At 40.4% G+C, this 25,835-nt stretch overlaps 1 protein-coding gene across 1 annotated transcript in view; it reads right to left on the minus strand.

Annotated features, from left to right (window-relative positions):
* Positions 1-25,325, minus strand: part of LOC122690012 (cytochrome b-245 heavy chain) — a 33,938-nt gene extending 8,613 nt beyond the window's left edge. The window contains exons 1-10 of the mRNA XM_043896920.1: positions 25,172-25,325; positions 22,904-22,999; positions 21,421-21,531; positions 13,939-14,023; positions 12,628-12,773; positions 10,025-10,215; positions 7,122-7,251; positions 4,605-4,697; positions 1,679-1,932; positions 222-384 (exon numbers count right to left, since the gene is read on the minus strand). Coding sequence (XP_043752855.1) covers positions 222-384; positions 1,679-1,932; positions 4,605-4,697; positions 7,122-7,251; positions 10,025-10,215; positions 12,628-12,773; positions 13,939-14,023; positions 21,421-21,531; positions 22,904-22,999; positions 25,172-25,216 — 1,314 coding nt within the window. The 5' untranslated portion in view covers positions 25,217-25,325. The remainder of the gene's footprint in view (positions 1-221; positions 385-1,678; positions 1,933-4,604; positions 4,698-7,121; positions 7,252-10,024; positions 10,216-12,627; positions 12,774-13,938; positions 14,024-21,420; positions 21,532-22,903; positions 23,000-25,171) is intronic.
* Positions 25,326-25,835: the final 510 nt, after the last annotated feature.

The raw sequence follows: 25,835 nt of genomic DNA on the forward strand, positions 1-25,835 counted from the left end.
CAAGTGCTGAGTCCTAACCACCGGAACACCAGGTAAGTCCCAGAGACACCTTTAATTTATCAAATAGCCCTCTTGGGAGAAGCCTGCCTCTCTGAAACCACCCAGAACTTGTCTTCACTTCGCCTGATCTCTGCCAGCCACTGCCCTGATGGCTCTTTGAGGCTTCACTTGGCAGAGTGTGATGACCAGTCCAAGCTCTTTGAGAAAAAGAAAGAACCTACCTTTTGGAGCCTCAGATTTGGGGCTTTATTGCAATATTTGTACCAGACCGACTTGAGGATGGATGCAAAGGGCGTGACCCCAATCCCTGCTCCCACTAACATCACCACTTCGTAACTGAACACGTCCTCACTTGCGGTGCCAAAGGGCCCATCAACAGCTATCCTGGAGGGAAGCATGGGGGGAGATGGTTACACAGATGTCTTGCTCTTCAGAGGTGGAGGGGGCACACATTATCACTGGGGGTGTGCAATACGTCACTTCAAACCGGGACAATGTATTGATGATGTGGCACTTTCTTCTGTGAGATGGCTTTCAAGTAACCAACTCAGTGTGAACATTGGGATTGGAAGTAAGAAGAGGAATTTTTAGCTAACTGAAAACATGAGGTAACTCTCAGGGTTATTTTTTCCTGTACCTCCCTTCACACATCAAACACACACACACACGCACTCACATACACACTCACACACACATGTCTGTGTTTTGCCAGGGCAGCCCACACTTGAAATTCTTGCACATTAAAGTGAGAATTTTCCATACTATAATATCTAATAAATTTATTATCTCCACTTTCCATTTGTCTAGTCATTGAGTTATTTGACCAACTTTTCTTCAGCATCTACTAAGTACCTGACGCCATGTTAGGCATGTGGGAAGAAGGAGGCCCACTGAGTAATATCTGGCATGCATGCATGCTAAGTCACTTCAGTCATGTCTGACTCTTTGCAACCCTATGGACTGTGGCCCGCCAGGCTCACCTGTCCATGGGATTCTCCAGGCAAGAATACTGGAGTGGGTTGGTATGCCCTCCTCCAGGGAATCTTCCCGACCCAGGGATCGAACCAGAGTGTCTTATGTCTCCTGCATTGGCAGGTGGGTTCTTTACCACTAGTGCCACCTGGCATTTCCCCTCAAATAATGTACAGCAATTAAATTTTAAGTATAGCTTTGATTGAAAGTTAATATACCTTGACCTTGACCCTTATAAATGTAAAGGCATTGGGGAATATCCGTGATTAACATATGATTCAAATATTTTATATTTTACATAAGATTTATACAGATATGCATAAACAGCTTCCCTGGTGGCTCAGATGGTAAAGAATCCGCCTGCAATGCAGAAGACACAGGAGACCTGGGTTCGATCCCTGGGTCGGGAAGATCCCCTGGAGAAGGAAATGGCAACCCACTCCAGTATTCTTGCCTGAAGAATTCCATGGACAGAGGAGCCTGGTGGGCTACAGTGCATGGGGTCTCAAAGAGTTGGACACGACTGAAAGACTAACACTTCACCACATGTAAGATGGGGAACACAGAGATCGTTACTTCTGTTTGTAGAATCCGAGTATTTTGTCAAGACTCAGGGGCTACTGGAGTAAGAGATGTGAGAAGCAAAGCTACGTAGTGACATTTTTCCTGAACTCATGCACCTTTGTAACAGGCACTCTGTACTCACTTTGGTAGTTTCCAGGCATCTTGAAACTCCTGCTTATCACAGCCACAAGCTTTGAAGAGTCCCTCTGTCCAGTCCCCCACGATGCGGATATGGATGCTAAAGAAGTCTTCCTCAGGGGCAGAGGTCAGGGTGAAAGGGTGCCACTCCAGCTTGGACACCATGGGACACTTGACAAAAATGTATTGGCCCACCTCCATCTTGAATCCCTTCTTCTTCATCTGGAGCTCAATGGTTTTGAAAGGGTGAGTGACCACCTATGGAAATAAAACATGTCTCTGGAAATGCCCCTTTCTCCCAGTACTTGTCCTGTCAGTGTCTGTATGGGTAAGAGGCTGAGCTAAGAGGCCTCACCCATGTCCCTTCTTCAGGGCCAACAGAGTAGTTCTTCTAGCAAATGAATCTCTTACTGGGAAGAGCCCTCAGCTGTAGCCAGTGGCCCACAATGAGCTCTGATGCAGGGACCCAAAGGCCTGGTCCTTGTCCTCACTTTGGGACAACTCCCGGGGGCCATCCCAGCTCCAGCACTTCCTGTAGGATCCGCTGAGGCTGCAGTTGCAACCACTTTGACAGCCACCCATTTCCTTCCCTCAGTCCTGCCTTTTTTCTTTTACAAGTTCATCTCCTGAGAACCCGCCTCAGTAAGTCTTCTGCATGCAGTTCTCTGTCTCTGAGTCTTGGCTGGGGAATTCACCCTAAGACTCCAGCTTATTGTGATTTTTTTCTTTTCCTCTAAGAAATCAAGGCAGTGGCTAGAGACAGGAAGAAGAGATGGTTTTCTACTCAGCCTTCCTGTTTCCCCAGGGGATGATCAAGAGCCTCAGCAGCTGGACAGAGGCAGAAGGCGAGCCCATTGACTAGTTGTATAGCAACGTCCCCCAAACCAAGCCTAAGGTGCTGGTCTGTCTTTGTCCCAAGTCCCACCTTGAGCCTGCCTGATTTCATGCACTGTTTCTGTTTCTCTCTACTTGGGGAGTACACCATCCATCTCTCCCAAAGCCAAGCCCCACCCACCCGTTGTTCGTTCTCCATGTACCTGAATGTTCATAATAGCTTTGTTTACAATAGCAAAAAAAACTTGGAAACAGTCCAAATGCCCATCAACTGGTGAGTCGGTAAATAAAAATAAAAATAGAACACAACAAAATGCTTTCACTGTAATATGCTGTTTCTGTGATGATTCCTGAGATCTTAGAAGGACTTTATATGTACAACAGAAAACAAACCAAGGGACATCAAAGGAAAGGAAAATCAATAGAAACAAAATAGCAGTCTCCTAATGTTGACTGAGGGGCTTCTCTGGTAGCTCGGTGGTAAGGAATCCACCCGCGATGCAAGAGACATAGGAGACACTGGTTCAATCCCTTGGTTGGAAAGATCCCCTGGAGGAAGGCATGGCAACCCACTCCAGTATTCTTGCCTGGAAAATCCCATGGACAGAGGGGTCTGACAGGCTACAGTCCATGGGGCTGCAAAGAGTCAGACATGACTAAAGGGACTGAGCACAATGTTGACTGATACTGCTGAGCTTTTCTTTTCATGAGTGAGGAGTAGGAGAATGGGAAATCCTTTGAAGAAAAATTGTCAAATGTTTCCAAAATTTGTGATCCAAATGTAACTTAAATGACAAGGCTGCAACCCATGTCCCTTCATCATTGAATTAAGGAGGTGTAAAGCTTCATTTTGAAAGCAGAAAATAAAGATTGATGAAAATGATTTTGAAAATTACGCTGCTCACATTGCAATTTTGTGTGGTGAACATGATTTTTACCATATTGCAATGTCGCCACCTCAGGCAACACTGGGACAGGAGGGAGTAAAATGTCCTAGTGGACAATACAGTCACAAAATACTTTTGGATAGTACTTCGTTCCTTACATGTGTTGACATGAGAAGAAAATGGATATTCATTTTATTCACAGGAAAACAAGTTTGCCTTAGAAATAGGCCAAGCAGAAATACTTGTCTGGTTAGTTCATTTTAGTCGAGTAAGGGAAATTTTGTGGTGGCTCTTTTTGCTGATCTGTGGGCTTTTTCTCATACAATATAAATATCATAAAAGGAGAACTGTTGTGGCTTCCTATATTTCAAGATCTCCATTGCCAGCTGGACTACGTTCCTATGACCTTCCATAGAGGTCCAGAAAGAAGAGGTAGGTGGACAGGAAGGTTTTGTGTGTTTTGCAAAAGCAACCCATGGTAAACTTTGGTAACTACTTTCTGAACTGAATTGAATTCAACTTTATTTGATAAAAATAGTCTTGTCTGATGTTTCCTGAAACTATAATAAGGTGATTTTATTTCTATTTATTTATTTAGTGATAAGAAGTGGCATTGACATGAGGGGAATAAACTGCTATATATTTGAAGTTACCAGACTCAACTCTCAATGAAGTTTAGTTAGCTTACTGAAGACTTTGAAGACATTACCTCTGATATTCTGTTACTACATACAAAGCACAGAGAAGGAGGCAAAGAGGACCTGGGAAATGATCTCTATCTCAGTAAGACCTGCCCTGGTTCCTGGATTCTTTCGGCAACTGAACATTTTAAGGCTCAATAAATGACCTTTGTGACTTTTTGAACTCATCTCTTTTGCTTCTTTACTCTTAACTAATTACATCATCCCTCATGCCTCTCCCCTTAACACACACACACACACACACACACACACACACAACACAAATTCATTTACACGAAACATTTGTGTTCATTTTTCAACAGAAAATGTTAAATTCTAGTTTCCCCAATGAAAAGATCCAATCATTTGATTATCAGGCTAGGGGCATTGAAACAAACCATAGGTCATCTCTCTGCCCTAAGTTTAATCAAAAGAAACCAAGTAAAAGACAGCTCTGACAGTGTTGTCAAGAACTTGGGTAGACTTGTCCATGATATAGTTAGACAGTCATTCCTAAGTCAGTGCCTACCTTGGTGATGACCACCTTCTGTTGAGATCGCCAAAACCGTACCAACCTCTCACAGAGATACAGGAACATGGGACCCACTATCCATTTCCAAGTCTGTAATCAGAACAAACAATGAAAAAAAGCGTGTGTTAAGGGGTGGTAGTTAATAAAAGATTCACAGGGACAAAACATTTCAGAAATGCAATTAACATTTGTGGGCTTGTTTAAATATTTGATATTATATTAGTAAATTTCTTCTATAAGAGAATGCATGAAAATACCTAAAGTTAAAATAAATTTCTGAGCCAGTAAAAATAAACATTTTCTTTGGTCACATTGGGGAACTATATCTACAGTATGAAACTCTCCCAAGAGGAACTGCCCACAAGAATGGGATTTCCTCCTATTGTTGCAATAGTAGTTGCAATAATCCTACAGCAGAGTAAAGTTGGTTTCGGAATTAACATTTCTCTAAAGGATAGCATTTCAACAACATCATATTTTTAATGTAACATTGCAATTACTTTCTCTCAGTCACGCAGTCAAAGCTTAATTCGTCACAAGATGAGAAATTTCATATAAGAATTTAGCTGTTTCTCCAATATTCTGGCAAGTTCTCAGAGCTAAGCAATGCACTTGCTGAATAGGGACAGATCCAGAGATTTTCAGCTTTTTCTAAAGTCCCCTCTTGTCAGAATCTGCAATGTTTCAGATCACTGGAATTACTCTGTGGCATTGTTGGCTGTCCAAAAATATTTAGACCAAACAGATCCATCCTGGGATTCAGTCAGTTAGGTTCCTAGTTGAATATCTGAAGTAGCAAAGAATTTTAGAAGGTGATACCATCTAAAATATGACATTCCAGAAGGGATTCCAAGAGGGGAAGAAACCCCAGAGGACTTTCCGGACTCTCACTTATGAGCTTTCTATGAAAATTTTTAAGAAACTTATTTTTGGAAGTTGAGAGCACCCAAATAGACCTATCTCCAGTCAAAGTTGAAAAATATCTGCCCGGAGGTCATAAATTCTCTGCTACTGGCCTTCGTTTTCATGGGACGGGTTTTTCAAACCATCCAACTTTATCCATCTATTTCCTGGGGGCCACCTGGGGCCACATTGAATGGAGCCAGGTGTTGGACATCGCCTCTAATCTTCCCAGAAACCCAGGAGCATTTCTGAGGTGTCTGTTAAGGTAGTAGCATTCTGACTCCAGCTGTCTTCAAGGAAATGTGCCTTCCCCAACTCATAAGAGGACCTGCAATACAGTTCCCTTTTAATCCTTTCTCTTGATGTCTCTGGACTTCCCTGGTGGCTCAGTGGTAAAGAATCCACCTGCCATGCAGGAGATGTGGGTTCAGTCCCTGGGTTGGGAAGATCCTCGGGAGAAGGAAATGGCAACCCACTCCAGTATTCTTGCCTGGAGAATCCCATGGAGAGAGGAGCCTGGTGGGCTACAGTCCATGGCGCCGCGAAGAGTCGGATGAGATTGGGTGACTAAAACAACAACAACATCAACAACAACAACAACAACTGATGTCTCTATGTAGTGAGGGTAGTTCAGTGACGTGTCTGGTTACTTTCATTAATGAGTAAGGATGCTGAAAGATGTTAAGTCCTCAGACAGCATGCTGTTTCTAGAGGAAGAGTACCCCTATATTAGGAGAGTAGGGAAAAAGGAAGGAGAAATGGGATGGGAAATTTGCCTTTATATTATACTGTGTTTAAGGACACAATTAATGATCCTTTTCAGAAGACCTGTACAAACGTTGATTTTTGCTTAGTTTTATACCAATAGCTAAGATAATAATTGATAACGTGTATTGCTTGCCAATGGGGGAAAAGGTATGAAAATCACGGGGTTCACTTCTCACTCTATGAAACAGAGATATTGAGAATAAACCAAATGGAGTTCTTGAGAGTTCCCAACAAAAGGGAAATATTTTAGCATCCTTTCCCTTGGTCACCCTTGCCACACTCCTGCTCTACCATGAAGTGCCATTGGGTGTTGGCATGAACCTAGCTCTCCAGTCTCCTTTATTCACAGACAGGACCTCCTGATACCTAATGGCAGCCCTATGTACCATCTTACAAATTTCCACCCAGCTCTGAAAGCTGGATAGAAAATCTTATTTCCTGGTATCTGAAGAGTCCCTGGCTCCTTATATTATAAATCATTATCTGAGCTTCCCAATTCAGCTCAGGATGGAATCCCTCTGAAAATCATTAACTGATATTATCGTGGCCATCTTATCCAGAAGAGATAGAAGTTCTTGAATCCAAATGCACTTTAAAAAAACAATACTTTTCCAAGTTTTATATCAGGATGCTCCTAACACACTAATGTAAAAAGTAACCTTTAGGTTACTTTTCAAGAACTAATTCTAGACAATCAGCATAGCAGAAAAACACTGGATACTTATCCTAGCAGTTCTATGACATTCATAATGGACAACTCTATGACATTTGTATGTATTTCTTAGACGCAGTTTGAAGATTGCAGGTAATGAAACTATAATAGCAACAATGGGTTGTACGTACCATAGGAGGGTTCCCAGAGAACTCCGGGATTGGGCAGTTCTTTATTTTTCCCCACTGTGAGATGTTTTGATAACAGTTTCTTGGTTGGTGTTTCAACAAACTCTCGTTAGTCTGCCCACGTACAATCCGCCTGAGGAGGAAATGTAAGTCCTGATCATTTAGAAATGAGACATTAAGTTCTTAATTTTTTGAGATTCTGAACATGTTTTTAGTATTCTAATATGGGTCTTATACTTTTCATTTAAAAGCAATATCTCATTGCCCCCTCCAAGTAGATTAGAGGAAGGGAAAAAATGCATGATCTTTAGCAATAGAAAAAAAATTATATGGGGACTTCCCTGGAAATCCAGTGGTTGAGATTCCAAACTTCCATTGCAGGGGATGTGGGTTTGATCCCTGGTCTGGGAACTAAGATCTCACATCCCACATCCCACATGCTGTGCAGCATAGCCAAAAAAAGAGGAAAAGAATAAAAAGGAAAACCATGTATGGTGGCACAAAGGATATTTATATGTAACATTACATCTACAGGGTAAGTTTTGGATCATCCATACATATTTTTGAAAAACAAAACAAAACAAAACAAATGGTAGCTATTAGAGTTCTTAGTGCTCAAGATCACATGGGGAGTGATAGAAAAAAAAAATCTGACTTTCTTCTCTTCTCAGTGCCACGACCGGAAGTCAGAAAACTTGCATTTTAATCCCAGTTCAGCTGCTACCTAGCTATGAGACTAAGTAATCAGTCAACCAGTGTAAGTGGCAGATTCTCCTCAGATGGAGAACAGGGAACATATCTGTCCTCTGCCTGCTCCACAGTAAGATACATATCTAGGAGGGACTTCCTTGGCAGTCCAGTGATTAAGTCTCTGCACTTCAAATGTAGGGGGCACAGTTTCAATCCCTGGCTGGGAACTAGGATACCACATGATCCGTGGCCAAAAAAAAAAAAAAGATACAAATTTATGAATCTATACAAATGTAAAGTGGTGGAATTACTCAGCTAGAGGGGGAAAGAGATTAATTTTTTTTCTCTAGGATTCTCTGAAACAACTGGATGATGACTGAGTCCCATTTAAAGATACTCATTGGTTTAAGAGGGTTTTCCAGTAGTCATGTATGGATGTGAGAGTTGGACTATAAAGAAGGCTGAGCGTCAACGAATTGATGCCTTTGAACTGTGGTGCTGGAGAGGACTCTTGAGAGTCCCTTGGACTGCAAGGAGATCCAACTAGTCCATCCTAAAGGAAATCAGTCCTGAATATTCACTGGAAGGACTGATGCTGAAGCTGAAACTCCAATAGTTTGGCCACCTGATACGAAGAAGAGCTGACTCATTTGAAAAGACCCTGATGCTGGGAAAGATTGAAGGCAGGAGGAGAAGGGGACAACAGAGGATGAGATGGTTGGATGGCATCATCAACTCTATGGACATGAGTGTGAGTAAGCTCTGGGAGTTGGTGATGGATACGGAAGCCTGGCATCCTGCAATCCATGGGGTTACAAAGAGCAGGACACAACTGAGTGACTGAACTGAACTGAAAGAGTCTTTGTCTATACAGATATTTCAGTGCTTAGAAAGGGATGACCAGGGGTCAGGGTCTGCAAGTTGATCAAGAATGCACACGAGGAGAGGGAACTATATTCAATATTTGGTAATAAACCATAATGGAAAAGAAGATGAAAAAGAATGTGTGAGTTATTTTGATGTACACCTGAAACTTACATGACATGGTACCTCAACTGTATTTCAATAAAACATTTTTTAAAAAGAATCCACATGAGGAGTTGCCACAGGCTTCTTTCCCCCACTCTTCCCCTTTTCATACTCAAGTCTCAGCCCCTTCTAGGCTGACTTGACTCAGAGCAGAGTCACTGAGCCTTGAGCACCTACTTCCTCTACTCTTAGTTATCTGCAGCCCCATACCCACTGGGGAACTTCCCAGGCCTGCTTTTGCGTGCAGGTGGGAGAATCAGCTAGTGTGAAACAGTAGAAAAAGGAAGCCTGGTATGAAACAGGGGTCCCAATAAGGCAAACTCTCTCAACCGCACATCCAGGCACTGAGTGTCTCTAGGACAGATTCATCACTGCCTGCCTTAGCCCCTCTGAGCTCCAATCCCATCTAAACCACTGATAAACTGGTGGTGGCTTGGCTACATACTGGGTTGGCCAAAAAGTTCATTTGGGTTTGTACATAGGATGGTACAGAAAAAGCCAAATTAACTTTCTGGCCAACCCTGTACTTACCTTTTTAAAGTCTGTTTCCTTGTCTATCATTTCCCCAGGAAATGAGGACAGTAAGAGCATGTCTTCCTTTTACAGGTTAAAAGAAACATGTCTGTCACAGATGCTCAATAGAAGCTTAGGTCTTCCCTTTATTATGTTAGGATGCTTGAAGGCAATAACCATGTGTTTGTCGTTCTAGTATTCCCAACTGTGTCTGAGATTGGCCCTCATACACAGTAGGTAATCAGTGAATGATTGGCTTGAATCAAAACTCATTGAACTAGAGCAGACCCTTTCACCTGATGAATCATTACCCTCCCTTGTTTGGGAATTTGTCTAATTTATGAGGGATTAAGCCATGGGAAACATCATTGTGGACATCCAAGACTCTACCAGCACTCTCAGAATGCTTCATATATGCTTGCAAAGATATTCAAAACTTTGGTGTATTTTTCAAGCTTGTTATAAATAACTGCACTATGAATAGTTATGAGTTGCGTACCAGAAACTAAAGTGGTACTGAGTGGTTTTTATCAAAGTGACTTCTGTTTTCACCTCTTATTCTCTCAACAGACAGGCTGATCACACCAAGACAGGGTCACTGTGCCTCTTAACAGAGCACCACGTCTGGGAACTGAGGGGCATAAAGTACTTGGCCTTGGAGTTTAAATACTCACTCAGCTCCATGGATGGCGAGACCAATGAAGAAGATCACAAAGAGATGGTGTGTGTACCAAAACACTTCAAAATAAGACCTCCGGATGGTTTTGGTGGAGGATGTGATAATTAATATCAGGCACAGTGTAATGACGACTCCGGTGATGCCTGCCAACCGAGTCACAGCCACATACAGGCCTCCTTCAGGATTCTGTAAAATACACAGACACAGACACAAACACACACACATTATTTGTATGCTCTCAGATGCAGGACTCCCCATCTATAGAGTGTCCAATGAATAGGGCAATAGGTATGTTCTTTCCCTCTTTAGATAATCCTAACCATCCCTCAACAGGGTGGTACAGACTTTGAATTGTTGTTGTTTAGTCTCTCAGTTGTGACTGACTCTCTTGCAACTCCATGGACTGTAGCCCACTAGGCTCCTCTGTCCATGGACTTCTCCAGACAAGAGTACTGGAGTGGGTTGCCATTTCCTTCTCCAGGGGATCTTCCTGACCCAGGGATAGAAGCCACGTCTCCTGTACTGGCAGGCGGATTCTTTACCACTGAGCCATCAGGGAAGCCCATGTAGACTTAGAATGGATGGTTCCAAATTAAAAGTCTTACATGGTTGAGGTGTCATCGGAAATATCAATTGATATACAGAAGTAGTTCTCAGTATCAGAAAAAAGGACATTTGTCAACTCTATGTCCTAAAAGGGTCAGAAGCTCTTTTCTCGCTTTGATTTGCAAAGTGTTATAATGCTTAGCTTGTAAAAGTATTCTGGGCATACCACATCTTAGGCTATGTTCCTCCTGACCAGATCCTGAGATGAGGATTCATGGGTAAGTGATTTTGAAAGAATGTGCTCCTGAAGAAACTGGTAAGAGAACAGGAAAGAGGAACATGTCAAGTCAAATAAGAGGGTGTTGTTCAGTGGCTTAGTTGTGTTCCATGGACTGCAGACCACCAGGCTCCTCTGTCCTCCACTAGCTCCCAGAGTTTGCTCAGATTCATGTCCATTGAGTCGGTGATGCTATCTAACCATCTCATCCTCTGCTGCCCCCTTTTCTTTTGTCTTCAATCTTTCCCTGCATCAGGGTCCTTTCCGAGAGGGTGATCTTAGGCCAAATCTTCAGCCTGATGCTGCAGGGAAACTGCTGAGGGTCAAACACACCTCAGGGTTTATCCTGACTAGAGGCAAAGAAGCTGGGTTTTTATGGCCCGAACCCATCAGTTATTGGTTAAGACCAGCTCAGAGAGATAGTTACCTAGGCCCTTTCAGATCTTGGAGCTTGTGGGCAAAGGGCCTCCAGTAGCCCCAGGGCAATCCTCTGAGGAAGAAACACAAATACAGGCAATTGAAAATGAAAGCACACAGAAGGGCGGGGGAACAGAGATCAGAAGAGTGATCTGAGCCCAGCACTGCAGAGTCAGCTCACTTGATATGTTCGCAGTGTCGCCTCTATGTATCATTGTATAAATAAAAGAAAAGTCATCCAAGACATTATAGAAAAAGAATTCCTATTTTATTTGATGCTGTTTAATTCTGTCCCTAAATAGATCACATTTTGAAATATCAGCCTGAGGATAATGATTTCTGCAAAATTAAAGGACTTTTTGGTAATCTAAATGGACAAGAAAATGTGTTTAGAATTCAGTGTATAGTGAGTGATTTGATTCAACTATCCTACCCAACCACTGGGCACATGAAGATGATTTCGACCTTCTCCCTCTGAGCATAGAAGGCTGTAACAACTACTGGAAGGGAAGAAGTCCTTGCCTGTGGATTGCCTATATGGCTGCTGCTGGAGCAATTAGCAGACAGAGGCCACCTATCAGATGTTGTAAGCAAGAAAGAGGAAAAGCATTGCTGATGGGTGTCAGCTGGTGGCTGATCTGGTATTAACACCTCAGCCAGAAGCTTCCCTATCTCACATAAACAGTTTCATAGAACACCAACATCAGACAAGGTCATTCTGTGACCTTGTCATTCAAGAGCAGTCAAGACAAACACACGTATGACTGCTGCTTCTTAGCCCATTACAGACTTAGCCCCATTCTTCTGCCTCCTAGAAAAAAAAAAAATTATTAAGATACCTAATGCTGGAACTATCCCCAATTCCGGACTGAATCTGACCCAGAGCAAATGCTTGTTTTCTGAAACCCCTCCCAAATCATCTGACACAAATCCCACAACAAGCCTTTCTCAACATCCTCCTGAGAAACCCCAGATTTCCTCAGAGTGTGAGGTTTCTTTGCTGCAGTAAGTAATAAACCCAAGTTTGTTTGACTAGACGATGTTCCTGGCTTTCTTTGACTGCTGGGCCTTGTCAAGGATAAGCCTGAGTTGCTCCAGGCTTCATGTATACTCGCTCTTACAGGCGAGTTTAAGAAACTGGAAAACATCTCATGACCTTCCACATTTAGCATCAGGAGTATGGGAGGCATTTTCTATGTGGCCACATTCTTAGAACCTACAGACCTGGCCCTCTGATATAGTTAGTCTACTTTTGTCCTTGTTGCTGTTCTGACCAAGTAAAATTGTTCACTCACTGAAATCTAATCCTCAGTTTTAACAGTCTAGAGAACATCTGAATTAGGAAGTTAGAGGCTTACCTTGATTCTCTGTCGAACAAAATTGAGGTAAGTTTCACCGGGCTTATCTCCAATGTCAGAGAGTGCTATTGAATAAGGATCAGAATTGTTGACTCGGGCATTCACACACCACTCCACATTAAATAGATGTGCAATGGTGTGAATTGCTAAAGAGGGCAGAGAAGAGAAACAAAGAGGGTGAGTGGTGTACATAATTTTATTTGGAGCCGAGTTTCTGGCTACAGTCCCTGTGTGTATGTGTGTCTGTGTGGTGCTCTGTCGCTCAGTCATGTCTGATTCATTGTGATCCCATGGACTGTAGCCTGCCAGCCTTCTCTGTCCATGGAATTTTCCAGGAAGAATACTGGAGTGGGTTGCCATTTCCTGACTCTATGATAAAGTAGTGAAGATTTGATAAGGATCCCTTCTTATACCAACACCACTTTCTTAATAATTATAGTAATAAAACAAAATATTTAACACATATAAATACATGAATACTATTATATATACATATATAAACAATAATAAAAATAAAATCTTTAGCTCATAATGTCTATCTTTGATTCTCAATTTATGGGCTATGGTCCTTGTAGGGTTACTGCAAGAAATCCATGGATCTATATGTGCAACCAAGTATTTTTTTTAATGAAAGCACTATTTTAATAACTAGGCAGCTGTTATGACAAATATTCATCAATAAAAGAATAAATAAATAAATCATAGTATGTTCAAACAGTGCTCAATGAATCAACAATGAGAATGAATGAACTACATGGACAGGTCTCAGAAGCTGATAGTGAATGGAGGAAACCTCTGTCTAATCATATACAGCATAATTTGATTTATATAAAGCTGAAAGTAAGAGTAGCTATTCAAGGGAGTTAGTCATCAGGATGGTGATTCTTTGTGATGGGGGTGACTTAGGAGCCCAGAGAATGAGCTGCAGCCTGATAATGTTCCATTTCTTGATCTAGACTGTTATTGCTTCAGTTCAGTCGCTCAATCGTGTCAACCAAGTATTTTTTTTAAAATGAATGAACAAAAGTTCTTATATGTGAACTAACAGTTTTCACATTAAAAAGTGTGGAAAAGGGGGAGTGCACTGGGATTTTATCAGAAGAGCCTTAGGGAATAACGTTTTAAGACCTGAAGGAATAAATCCTAATGTTGGGATGGCAGAAAGAGTGTTGAATATTTTTCTAACAGAACTCGTTCAAAAAAATATCTCAACCTACCTGCAAAGGCTGATCTCTTATTTTGAAAGTATCTTAGAGGGAATACTCTGGTTTCGAGTTTTCTTTGCAATCTCAAATATCTGAATGAACTTACCAGTGTGAAGTGCAATCATCCATGCCACCATTTTATGAAAGGTGAGGTTCCTGTCCAGTTGTCTCCGAATTCTTGTTGAGCAGCACTTTGGATTAAAGGGAAAAATAGTAATTGTTAACAAGAAAGTTTTCTCTGTGTCAGATATTAGACACATATTTTCTCATTTAATTATTACAACCAATTCTCTAAAAAAAAACAAAGCTATATCATCCTACCCATTTGACAGATAAGAAAACTGAGGCTCAGATAGGTCAAACAGCCAATGAGTAGCATGGTTGGCTTAAGCAATGTTTTAGGTTCTCATACTATTAACATAAAAAGCCTCGCATGGAATTCATTGCTTAATGGTATAAAATATGAATTTGGACAGAAAGCATCTAACTATGTAGCTTCTAGTTCAGATTAATTTATTCAATAAAGAGAGGATATAGAAATTTTATAAGGACAGGGGTGCCCTCAAAGATCCAAAGGTCCAGTGGGGACACAGACAAATGAACAGTTCTACAACAAGTGAATAGTTTTAGAATAGCACCCTTCTAGGAAATACACACTATGAGAGGTAGAAAAGTGTCCACCTGCACATGCTGATAGAGACAACAAAACAAGGGAAATCATTAAAACAATCACAGCAAAAATAATAATAGCCAAGGGTATTTACAAAGAGCTTGTGCAGAAGTGTTTTACATGCATTGGCTCATTTCATTCTTACATTAATTCTATGTGGGAGGTACCATTGTTATCACCACATGACAGGCATAGAGAGGTTACCTTCCCCTAGGTTTCATAGTCAATAAGTGACAGAATTGGCTGGGGTCTAAACCCCAGTTCCCTGATGCTAGAGATATCAACAATCTGATATTTCATACCTTTTATGATTACCTTGGCATTACAATGGAATTATGGCCAATTGGTTAGTGTAATTTTCTTACGAACATATGTTAGAGGCTGTGGGTTTCAATGCTTCAATCTGGATTCAGGACATCGCCCAAAATAGAGAAAAAACCCTGCTTTTTGGTTGAATCCGAACCTTGTTTTCCTGAAAAGGAGTCAAGTGCTTGCTCTGGCTGCTTTGTTTCCAAGGGTAGATGTACTGGCATAAAGATTCAGAAAACTTTTAAGGAGACCAAAGTGAAAAAACCCCAAAACAAAACAAAAAACTTAGGTATTATAAATAACTGGTTCTAAACATATTCAATTTCAATACAGGGGCATTAAATATTTGACTTACTTATTTTTAATAAAATATTCTGGTTTTACAGAAAAAATAGAATTACATGGAAAACTGCTTACTCCACTATCTTGGAGTTAGTTACATTTAGGGAGGGTAGGCCAAACGGACCATGAAAGCAGATTGCTGAAACTGCAGAAATACTAGTAAGGAAGACACATGATTCCAGAAAAAGGGAAAAAAACAATTAGGCTTTGTTGAGTGCCTTCTATGAGCCAGGCAGCTTATCCATAATCACTACACCATTTAATATAACCAGATAAATATTACTATTTTCATTTTACAGATAACAAAACTGAAGCTTCCCAGATGGCTCAGTGGTAAAAAATCTGCCTGCCAAGCAGGAGACCCGGGCTCGATCCCTGGGTAGGAAAGATGCCCTGGAGAAGGGAATGGCAACCCACTCCAGTATTCTTGCTTGCCTGGAGAACCCACATGGACAGAGGAGCCTGGTGGGCTACAGTCCATGGGGTTGTAAGAGTCAGACATGACTTAGTGACTAAACCACCACCATATATATACATTTTATTAAAAGGAAAAACAGAGACTTGTAGTCACTAATGAGTTAGTAGAATGGGGTCCTACTAGGGCACCAATCCCTCATTTTTTTCCTAGTCACCCTCTATAATGTGGTCAGGAATGGCAAACACATCCAAAGAGAAGCCATACATCATGATTATACCAGGCTTCCAGATACAATTTTCTCATGGTTTCCTGACAAGGGGTGGGGGGGGGGGGTGAGATGGTTGGTTGGGAAGGGAGGGCTTTGCTGCCTTTGATTGCCCAGGGCTTTATTCTTCCTCACTACCATGCAGATACAATTTTTATGCTTTTGAGTCACTTGTGAATTACTACCAGCCACCTACTAATGACCCAAGCTGCCATCATGTACCATAGCTTCTTCACTGAATGACCAGTGACTTCTTTTTTTTAGAAAAATATTTATCTATTTGGCTGTGCTGGGTCTTAGTTGTGGCATGAAGGATCCTCAGTAGAGGTACGCAGGATCTAGTTCCCCAATCAGGGATTGAACCCTGGGCCTCTGTATTGGGAGCATGGAGCCTTAGCCACAGGACCATCAGGGAACTTCCACTCCATTGACTTATAATGGGGAGGTCCTCTGTTACTGTCAGCTAGAGCCTTGCTCAATCTCAATAAGCTAACATTCAAGTGCAAGGGAGATTACTCAGTCACCTTGGCAGATTTCTATGCTTGATTCAAACTGCAAGAGTAAAAAAAATAGCCAGGACATGGAAGCAACCTAGATGCCCATCAGCAGATGAATGGATAAGGAAGCTGTGGTACATATACACCATGGAATATTACTCAGCCGTCAAAAAGAATTCATTTGAACCAGTCCTAATGAGATGGATGAAACTGGAACCCCTTATACAGAGTGAAGTAAGCCAGAAAGATAAAGAACATTACAGCATACTAACACATATATATGGAATTTAGAAAGATGGTAACGATAACCCTATATGCAAAACAGAAAAAGAGACACAGAAATACAGAACAGACTTTTGAACTCTGTGGGAGAAGGTGAGGGTGGGATGTTTCAAAAGAACAGCATGTATACTATCTATGGTGAAACAGATCACCAGCCCAGGTGGGATGCATGAGACAAGTGCTCCGGCCTGGTGCACTGGGAAGACCCAGAGGAATCGGGTGGAGAGGGAGATGGGAGGGGGAATCGGGATGGGGAATAAGTGTAAATCTATGGCTGATTCATATCAATGTATGACAAAACCCACTGAAATGTTGTGAAGCAATTAGCCTCCAACTAATAAAAAAATTAAAAAAAAAAAAAAAAAGAATTCGCCTGCAATGCAGGAGACCCAAAAAAAAAAAAAAAAAAAAAACCTAAAACTGCTCTAGAAAATAATATATATCTGTTAATTTTTTAAAAGGTATAACTTAACTTAATTGTAACTACAACCCTCTCAAATGCTACTTACTGATTTTCCCACAAAAGAGAGGTTCAAATACTGATTATCTATTAAGAATAACATTTATAATAAAGTCATGGAGATACTTTTGCAATAAAAAGGCCTGGAGAGTTAGTTATGTTTAAAAATAAAACAAGAAGTGAAAAGATTAAAAAAAAAAATCGAGAAACAGAACTACAAACTACAGAACTACATATTTAATGGAGCATAACATTAGCTTCTGTAACATGAGTGTTACGGAAACTTTAAAGTTCTATTTTATGTACACCTGGTCTCACCACAAATGCCATAAATGAATCTGAATTAGATATTTATATGCAATTTGAGAGAAATTGCAAAGCCAGCCTTGACTCTACAGAACTCAGGCAAAGAAGCTGACAGAAACCTGGAAGCATTAGAATATGCGATAAATATGAAGATCACCACTGGATTGGTGTAGCACTGTCTATAATTTTAAAATTCCATGTTTATCTTCTATCTCTTCCATAAAACTCTAAGCTCTCTGAGCTCGTGGCTCATCCATGTCTTACCCTCTACTCACTATGTGTCCCTGTGCTTAGCACATAGTTGGCACTCAACAAATATTTGTTCACTGACAACTCACTAGTTGACAGACTAAGTCAATTAATACACTTTTAGAATAGCATTCATATCTGTTCTTACATTCGCATAATTTCATTTGCTTTTAAGCTAAAAACAACAACAAATAGAAGAAAAAAAGAAACAGCTACAAGACAGGAAGTCTAAGAGCCTTGCCCTGGACCACATGTTAGATAGAGGGCTACATTGAGAGCCTCTGACTCACAGGCTATATAAGGTTATAGAAAAGAGCTCACTCTCTCACGTTGCTGTTTCTTTCTGATCTTCAGACTAGAACTTCCATCCAAGCTGAGGTTGTTAAGGTTTCTTTAGGGACTTCTGTCTGCTGAGTCCCACCATTCCCCATTTCCCTCAACAGAGCAGGCTCAGAGTGTTTACCCCTATCTTCCCTGGGAAAGGCCAACCCTGGGGCTTTCTTTCTCCAGCTAACCAGAAGGATTATAAAGCCAATTCTAAAGGATTAAGACCATTAGACACTGAAGTTCTGTGACTGTTTAGTTTTCATAAAGGCCAACTAATAAATCCTTGAATCTACAACATCCTTGCCACTTCTAGGTTAGTTTATTCAGCCTGCCCAAACATTCATATATTTGATGGACTTCCTAAGACCACAAGAGTTTTGAGTTTAGGTGGCAAGTGGGAAAGTGGACAGGCTGTGGGGGCACAAATGCCTGGGTTGGAACCTCAACACTCTCATTGAATTTCATCCCCACCTCACTGGCCTGACATGCAGATTTCATGCAGGTAAGGTTTATGAAGACTCAGTAAGTTGCAGCTGTTACCATTTCCAATGAGTCACAGTACGTCCACTCATTTTAATCCCAACCAGAAAAGAAGGTTCTTTGCCAAGTTCACATTTCAGGTTGGGAAATCTGCAAGGAAGGACACACCCCATCTATAAAAGAATGTTACTTGCTCCTCCTTTTTGAAAAACGCATTCTTTGATGTTCAGGTCTCTCTAGCTAGAGAGCTGAACTTCTCTGCAATTTGAAGAATAGCCTCATTTCACCCTTGTCTTTAGAGACCCTCATGAGAATCTTCACTCCCTTTAGGTCACAGGAAGCCTAAAAGCGGCCATTACAACATGTGCTGATAATAGCCATGAAATGGCAGTGCAATTTGAGCCTGTGGAGTAACAAGGATTTCTTAACAGGCTGTCCTGGTGAAAACACTGCCTGTTTCTCAGGGTTTACTTCCTCTAAATAGAAACTATTTGAACAGGAGGTATTGGGAGAGAATAAAACAGCTACAGTCCCTGAATTTCATTTAGAAAATGTCCAGATGTTGTACTTTACAGGTCGCCCTTCAAGAAAACTTTTCAATTGCCATATGATCCAGCAATTCCACTCCTTGGCATATATCCAGACAAAACTATATATGCACCCCTATGTTCATAGCAGCACTGTTTACAGTAGCTGAGACATGGAAACAACCTAAATAAATGTTCATCAGCAGATGAATGCATAAAGAAGATGTGGTACATATATACAATGAAATATTACTCAGCCATAAAAAAAGAACAAAATAATGCCATTTACAGCAACATAGATGCACCTAGAGATCATCATACTAAGTGAAAAAAGTCAGAAAGAGAAAGAAAAATCCCATATGATATTTATATGTGGAATCTAAAATACGACACAAATGAACCTATCTACAAAACAGAAATGGAATCACAGAAATAGAGAACAGACATGCGGTTGCCAAAAGGGAGGAGTGTGGGGGAGGGATGGAGTTTGGTATTAGCAGATATAAATTATTACATTTAGAATGGATGAACAACAAGGTCCTACTGTATAGAGCAGGGAACTATATTCAATGCCCTGTGATAAACTATAATGGAAGAGAATATAAAGGAGAATGTATATATATGTATAACTTAGTCACTTTGGTATACACTGTAGATTAACACTGTAAATCAATTATACTTCAATAAAAAAGAAAACTTTTCCATCAAATGGAGTTCTACCTCTGTGGTTTCTTAGGTTAAGATTATTTTGGAAATCCTTGTGATCAATGTGTTAGTTATGGCTTGTTAACCCTATATTTGTAAATCAAGTGTTGTATAGTTCTTAAAGAAAAAAAAATCTCCTTAGGATCAATGTGAATTTAGTAAGACTAGGGAAAAGCGAGGTAGAGTTCAAGGCAAGTTCTAATTGTTATTGACAGTTTAGATCACTTTCCGTCCCCCACGGAGTCATTGATTACCAATTAAGATTAACACCTAAGCTATACATTTCAGGTCCAAGTTTACTAGCAAAGCTCCAACTTGACCTCAGGTATCTACCATTTAAAATCCTTACACTCTCATCAAAGTAGATTGCTTGCTTCTCTCCACTATAAATGACTTCTATTTAATAGGTCATTTTTTAAAAAGCTAGTTAATATAAAAGGAGCATTTTATTAAAAGGAAAAACAGAGGCTGCATGCATGCTAAGTCATGTCCAACTCTTTGCAACCCCATGAACTGTAGCTCACCAGGTTCCTCTGTCCGTGGGATTTTCCAGGCAAGAATACTGGAGTGGGTTGCCATTTCCTAATCCAGGGAATCTTCCTGACTCAGGGATTGAACCTGGGTCTCCTGCATTGCAGGCAGGTTCTTTACCACTGAGCCGGCAGGGAAGCCTCCAAACAGAGGCAATTAGTCACTAATGAGCAGTGGAATGGGTCCCCCCAGGCATCAGTCCCTAAGTCTGGAAGAGCTACCCTCTGTGGTGTGGTCAGGAATGGCCAACACAGCCAAAGAGAAGCCACAAGTCATGATCAAACAGGACTTTCAAGAATATGATTTCTTCACCATTTCCTGTGCTTTATATCTCCTACAGGCTTATTTTTATCCTTTATGCCCATACCTGATGCCACCTTCTCTAAGAATTCTTTTTTCATCCCCTGCACCACCTGATATAATTTCCTTTGCCTTTGCTTGATTCCCTGTAGCTCCTTCTTTGTAACATTTTGTGGAACCCATCACATTTTGCTTTGTATCATATTTGAGTATGTATGTAGATTCCAAGTTCCTTGCTTCTCACCTTTGTATAACAATAAGAAATTCGTATACCATTTTACAGATTACAAAAGTTCTTCCTACATAATCTTTTTTTCTTCCAGCATAGTATATTAGGGGTTTAGTAGACTGTTGAAGTGAGGGTGAAAGAGCCTGGGGCATTTAGAAAGCTCTGAACTCCTCAATTCCATGGACCAAACACCTGTCACATTCATTGTATAGTGACTCATGGCTCATTGTTCCCATCTTCTTGGGATATTACCCACCAAAGAGAGTTTCTCTGACTTAAACATTTTGAAAAACATGACACTATGAGATTAATCCCCAAATTTCACATCAGTCTCATAAATTTCTATATGTATGTATATATACAGATATGTCATATTATGTATATCTGTCTGTGTGTGTGTGTACATGTACTTTATTGCTATTGTGGAGGTATAGGTAGATTGGTTGTTTTGTTTTTTGGGGGGTTTTGTTTTGTTTTCAATGTCTGTTCCAGGTTAAAAGGTTGTCTCAGGGAGCTCCATTGACAGATAATATAAAAATAGAGAATCAAGCATGGCTTGATTGTATAATGAATATTGTACAGTGGTTGGAATTCTTATAAACCCTTGGTTTGCTTTTCCTATAAAAGGGCGTTGAGCTTGATGGCCTTCGAAATTTTGAGGAACTCAAACTTTGTAAACGTTGGTTCTTACCGCACTGGAACCCCTGAGGAAGGAGAGCAGATTTCGACAGACAGGCAGCAGAATCAGCATGCAGTTGAAATTCAGGCAGGCTGCAGGGGCTCTGGCCAGGGCCAGCGCTGACTGAAAAGGGCAGGATGAAAAGCAGGTGACTCTTGTGGGCCCAGAACACTCCCCCATCTCACTCCGGCCCCCCAACCTCCAGGCTTCCCAGCAAGCATGAGGACCATACTCCAGAGACATCAAGTTATCTGGGAACGAAGGTTCTTCAGAGCCAAGGACTTATTTTTAAGGCCTTGCTCCCCACCCCAACATTTTTATTATGAACATTTTCAAACACAAAGAGAATCTGAAATAATTTCACAATGAATACCTGTTTATTCATCTCCCTTTTACATTTTATGAAGCTTGCTTTAGCAAATGTCTATTAATCTATCCATTCATCTGCCTACCTCTGTATCCATCCATCCATCAATGCATCTATTTTTGATGCATTTCCAAGTTGCAGACATTAGTTCACTTCCTCCTAAATACCTCAGTATGCATATCATTAAATAGAGTTCAGTATAGAAACTGGGGCTTTGTAAAGAAGATTTTCTTAGCACTTAGACTAACCTCAACAGTAACTAAGTTGGTATGGCATAATGCTTTGGCATTAAAACTGTTCCTTGTAATGCCTAAAGAAACTGCATATATGCAATTAAATATGGGGGGGGGAAATGCAAAAGGAAATCATCCTTTTCAGCATCAACCTGAATAAATTAACAACAATTATAATAACATAGTATAATTATATGCTATAAGTATTTATGCATATGATGCATAATACATATTATAATTAGCATCATTAAGTAATCAATTTGTGGTTTCAGCATGATGTAACAAATGACATCCTCTGAGGCAACCCTAATTGTAATTATTTCATTTATGATGAAGAAGAACTCTGGCAGTTCAAGGAAACTGAGAATGCTAATAGACCCAAGGAAAGGCAGGGGCCTTTGCTCCGCCAGTCTAGTCAACAGATGTGACCTTTGGGCAAGTTCCTCAAAGGCTCCATACGTAGGGAGAGGTTTATTTCCTGAAGATTATTTCATAACATGTCACTAGGGCTTTTCATGCAAAAAAGTAGTAGGAATTGATGATTTAGAGAATACAGACAGTCCCACTTGTGCTACCTGTATCACCCTGGATGGATCTCTTCAAGCTGGCCATCCATTCCAGAGTCAGTATTAGATTTCTCCTTTAAGCTAAACAGGTACACAGTAGTTCTTGGGAGGGGAAGGTTGCTGCTGGGACCTTCTGCCAGCCTTCTGTTTGTCCCATACTGGAGGACCTAAAGACTCTTGCTCAGGGGGTTGCAATGGAGGGACTGAGGCCGATGGTGCTGTTGGGTTGGTCAGAATATTTCTTTAAAATGTTAAGAGGAATAGGGACAAGAATCTCTGATGAGACATGGGAGCCAGCCAATACCATGGGAAATGGAACTTATACTTACCCCAAGAAGTTTTCGAGTGTAAAAGAACTTATCTGGAATATCATAAACCCGGTAGTACCAGACAAAGAGGAAGACGTTCATCCCCAGCCATACCAGCTGCACAAATAGAAATGGTTGCGTGAAGTTTTCAAGTTTCAACAAGCAAATTTCACACCAAGTTGGAGTCAGACCAGGGTCAGGACTTACCCCATGGACAGGCCTCAGTAAAGGTGGTTACAAAGCTGGGTGGAACCAGCTTCGAACCAGCTCTTTCCTGCCAAGGTGTCTCTGCACTTTGGTAGTAACCTTTCCACTCTGTCTTGTCCCCTGTGACTGTTCTACTACTTGGCCACTATGCTGTCATTATCTATCTCTTCTTGTTTCTTTCTCCTCCTCTTAGGTTGATAGATGATAGCAAGTGACTCAAAGGGAAAGGAATCTGTTACTATGCTGTTTCTCACACCAGGAGGACTCTGGGTTTGATTCTCAATTCTCACAGGTGGAAGATCTCCCTCAGTCACACATCATCTTGCCCCAGTTAGTGGGACTCTCCTCAGTCTTTAATTCTACTTGATGAATTTTGCTTCAAGGAGCATCAATGAGGGGATGACTGCATGCTAAGCTGCTTCAGTCATGTCTGGCTCTTTGTGACCCTATGGACTGTAGCCTGCCAGGCTCTTCTGTCCATGGGATTCTCCAGGCAAGAGTACTGGAGTGGGTTGCTATGCCCTCGTCCAGGGGATCTTCCCAGCCCTGGGAATGAACCTGCATCTCTTGTGTCTCCTTCATTGGCAGGCAGGTTCTTTACCAATAGAGCCACCTGGGAAGCCCAAGGGGATGAGAGGCATGGGATTTATTATTATTATTATTATTAAAAGGAGATCCTTCTAGACTGTGAGTGTCCATTTCATCTCAAGCACTGACTGCATTCAACAGTGACTCTGCCTGGTGCTCTACCTTCAGGTCCCCAGTGGCTATCTTTTCTTAACAGTGCTTTCAGCTTATTTAATGTCCTTCAATGCTGGAGAACAGTCTCTCCTTATAAAAAAGAAGGTGCTAAAACCACTTCTCCATTTTCTAACTTTGTCATGTTTATTCTCGATTTCCAAGCTGTGTCTTCACTTTCAAGTATATGAATGCATAATTTAGATAGAGGTCATTTCCCTGGGAAAACTGTGGTAAGGGCTAAAAGTATAATTTGAACTTAGTTTCTATAGGAGTCATCTGTTCTTAAAACAGAAATGAGCAATCAACTTAAGAACTTTGAGTCCTCAGAACAATTCTGTATTTCATTAGTGTTAATTTGGCTTGATTTTTTTAAATGAAAAAGATATTGTGGCTTTTATTTTACTTGTGCCACTTGTTTCTACCTCTCCAGTTAAAATAGTCATATTTACTTCATGACAAAGTCTTTCAAAAATTTCATTCATAGGTGTCCTTTTTAAAAATCTGAATAATGCTTTTATTGACTACTGGAAAAGCTACTTATAAATCATATTTCTATCATCCCAACCATCTGTGATTGCTTTGCTGAGACCACCACCTTAAAATAATAGTTGATATTTGTTATGTCAAAAACTAAAGAAATCAACATGTCTATTAGAAAAATCACCATAACTTTACTTAAAAGTTGTTTCTCATGACACATTATATTAATTTACATGTAACTATGTGTAATATATATCATACAAACATTATACACATATATCTAGTTTACTTCAATTTCTTTTCCTTGACTTTTTTAAAAAAACTTCACAAATAACTAAAGTTTACCTCAGAAGAAAGAAGATACTTCTTTAAAAGAGAAAATTGAGAAATTCAATTATTTTTGGTGTAATTACTGAACATACAGGCCAATTTCCCGTACATCAGCCAATCTTGTGTTTATTATTTGGAAAACTGTATAAAGTTTCAATTGCCCATTTTTAGGTGGTCTAAGTACATAGAAAAATAGAAAAATTTGCTTCTGAGTTAACATTGTAACCAATTCATATTCAGGGATCGTTATCATGAAATGTCTTCTACTCCCACTGTGAAATGCTGGCTAATTTAGTACTTCTAAAAAATTCCAGAAATAAACTAGGCGAAGTGAGCCCCTAGATGCATTCCTTCCATGAGTAAATTTGGAAGAATGGACTCATTCTGTATCCATCAGATGGATGCATGCTCACATAAATAAGTTTCAACACAATTTCTCAAACGAAAGAAATAAAGCTTTGCTCTATTTTCATTTTCAAGAGAACGTAGACAAGTTAGAGAATTTGTAATTTCTTTCTTATTGGTACTTACAATGACAAAGATGGAGATGCCCTCATTCACAGCCCAGTTCCCCATGGTAGCAGAGGTTCAATGCCTTGAGTTTGCCTTTCTTCTCTGCTATGCTTCTTCTTCCCATGAGGAAATGAAAACAGCAGCCTTGGGGCAATCTGTTTCCTTTTCTATTATCAGAAATTAGCTAATCATTGGTCAACTGAAAAGCTTGTTTCCATAACAAATTTAAATCTTCAAACCACAAAAAAAAAGACAGAAAAAAAGTCTACAATGATCCAATCACAATTAAACATAATGAGAAATGAAACTAATTTCTACAATGGAGAGACAAATAACAGTGTAATTCATGGTGAATTACACAGTGATTTAATTTCTGGACTGACTGGTTAGCAAATGGCAATTTTTAAAAAGTCACCCAACTAGCCATGACTTCGTGTTAGGTAAAAAAAAAATAATTAGATAGATGTGATCTTTTTTGATAGGCTGGAGAAGCATTTATAATCTTACTGAGAAAAATAACAATAGTGATGGCTGATATTTATACCATGCTTACATTATGCCAATTTTCTAAGATACATATGTGTGTATGTGTATGTACACACACACACACACACATACATATATAAAAGTTGATACACATCTATGTGTGTGTCTACACACAAAGGCACCCATATACACACAT

The sequence above is a fragment of the Cervus elaphus genome, chromosome X (genome assembly GCF_910594005.1).
Source record: "Cervus elaphus chromosome X, mCerEla1.1, whole genome shotgun sequence".
In the NCBI taxonomy this organism is placed as follows: domain Eukaryota; kingdom Metazoa; phylum Chordata; class Mammalia; order Artiodactyla; family Cervidae; genus Cervus; species Cervus elaphus.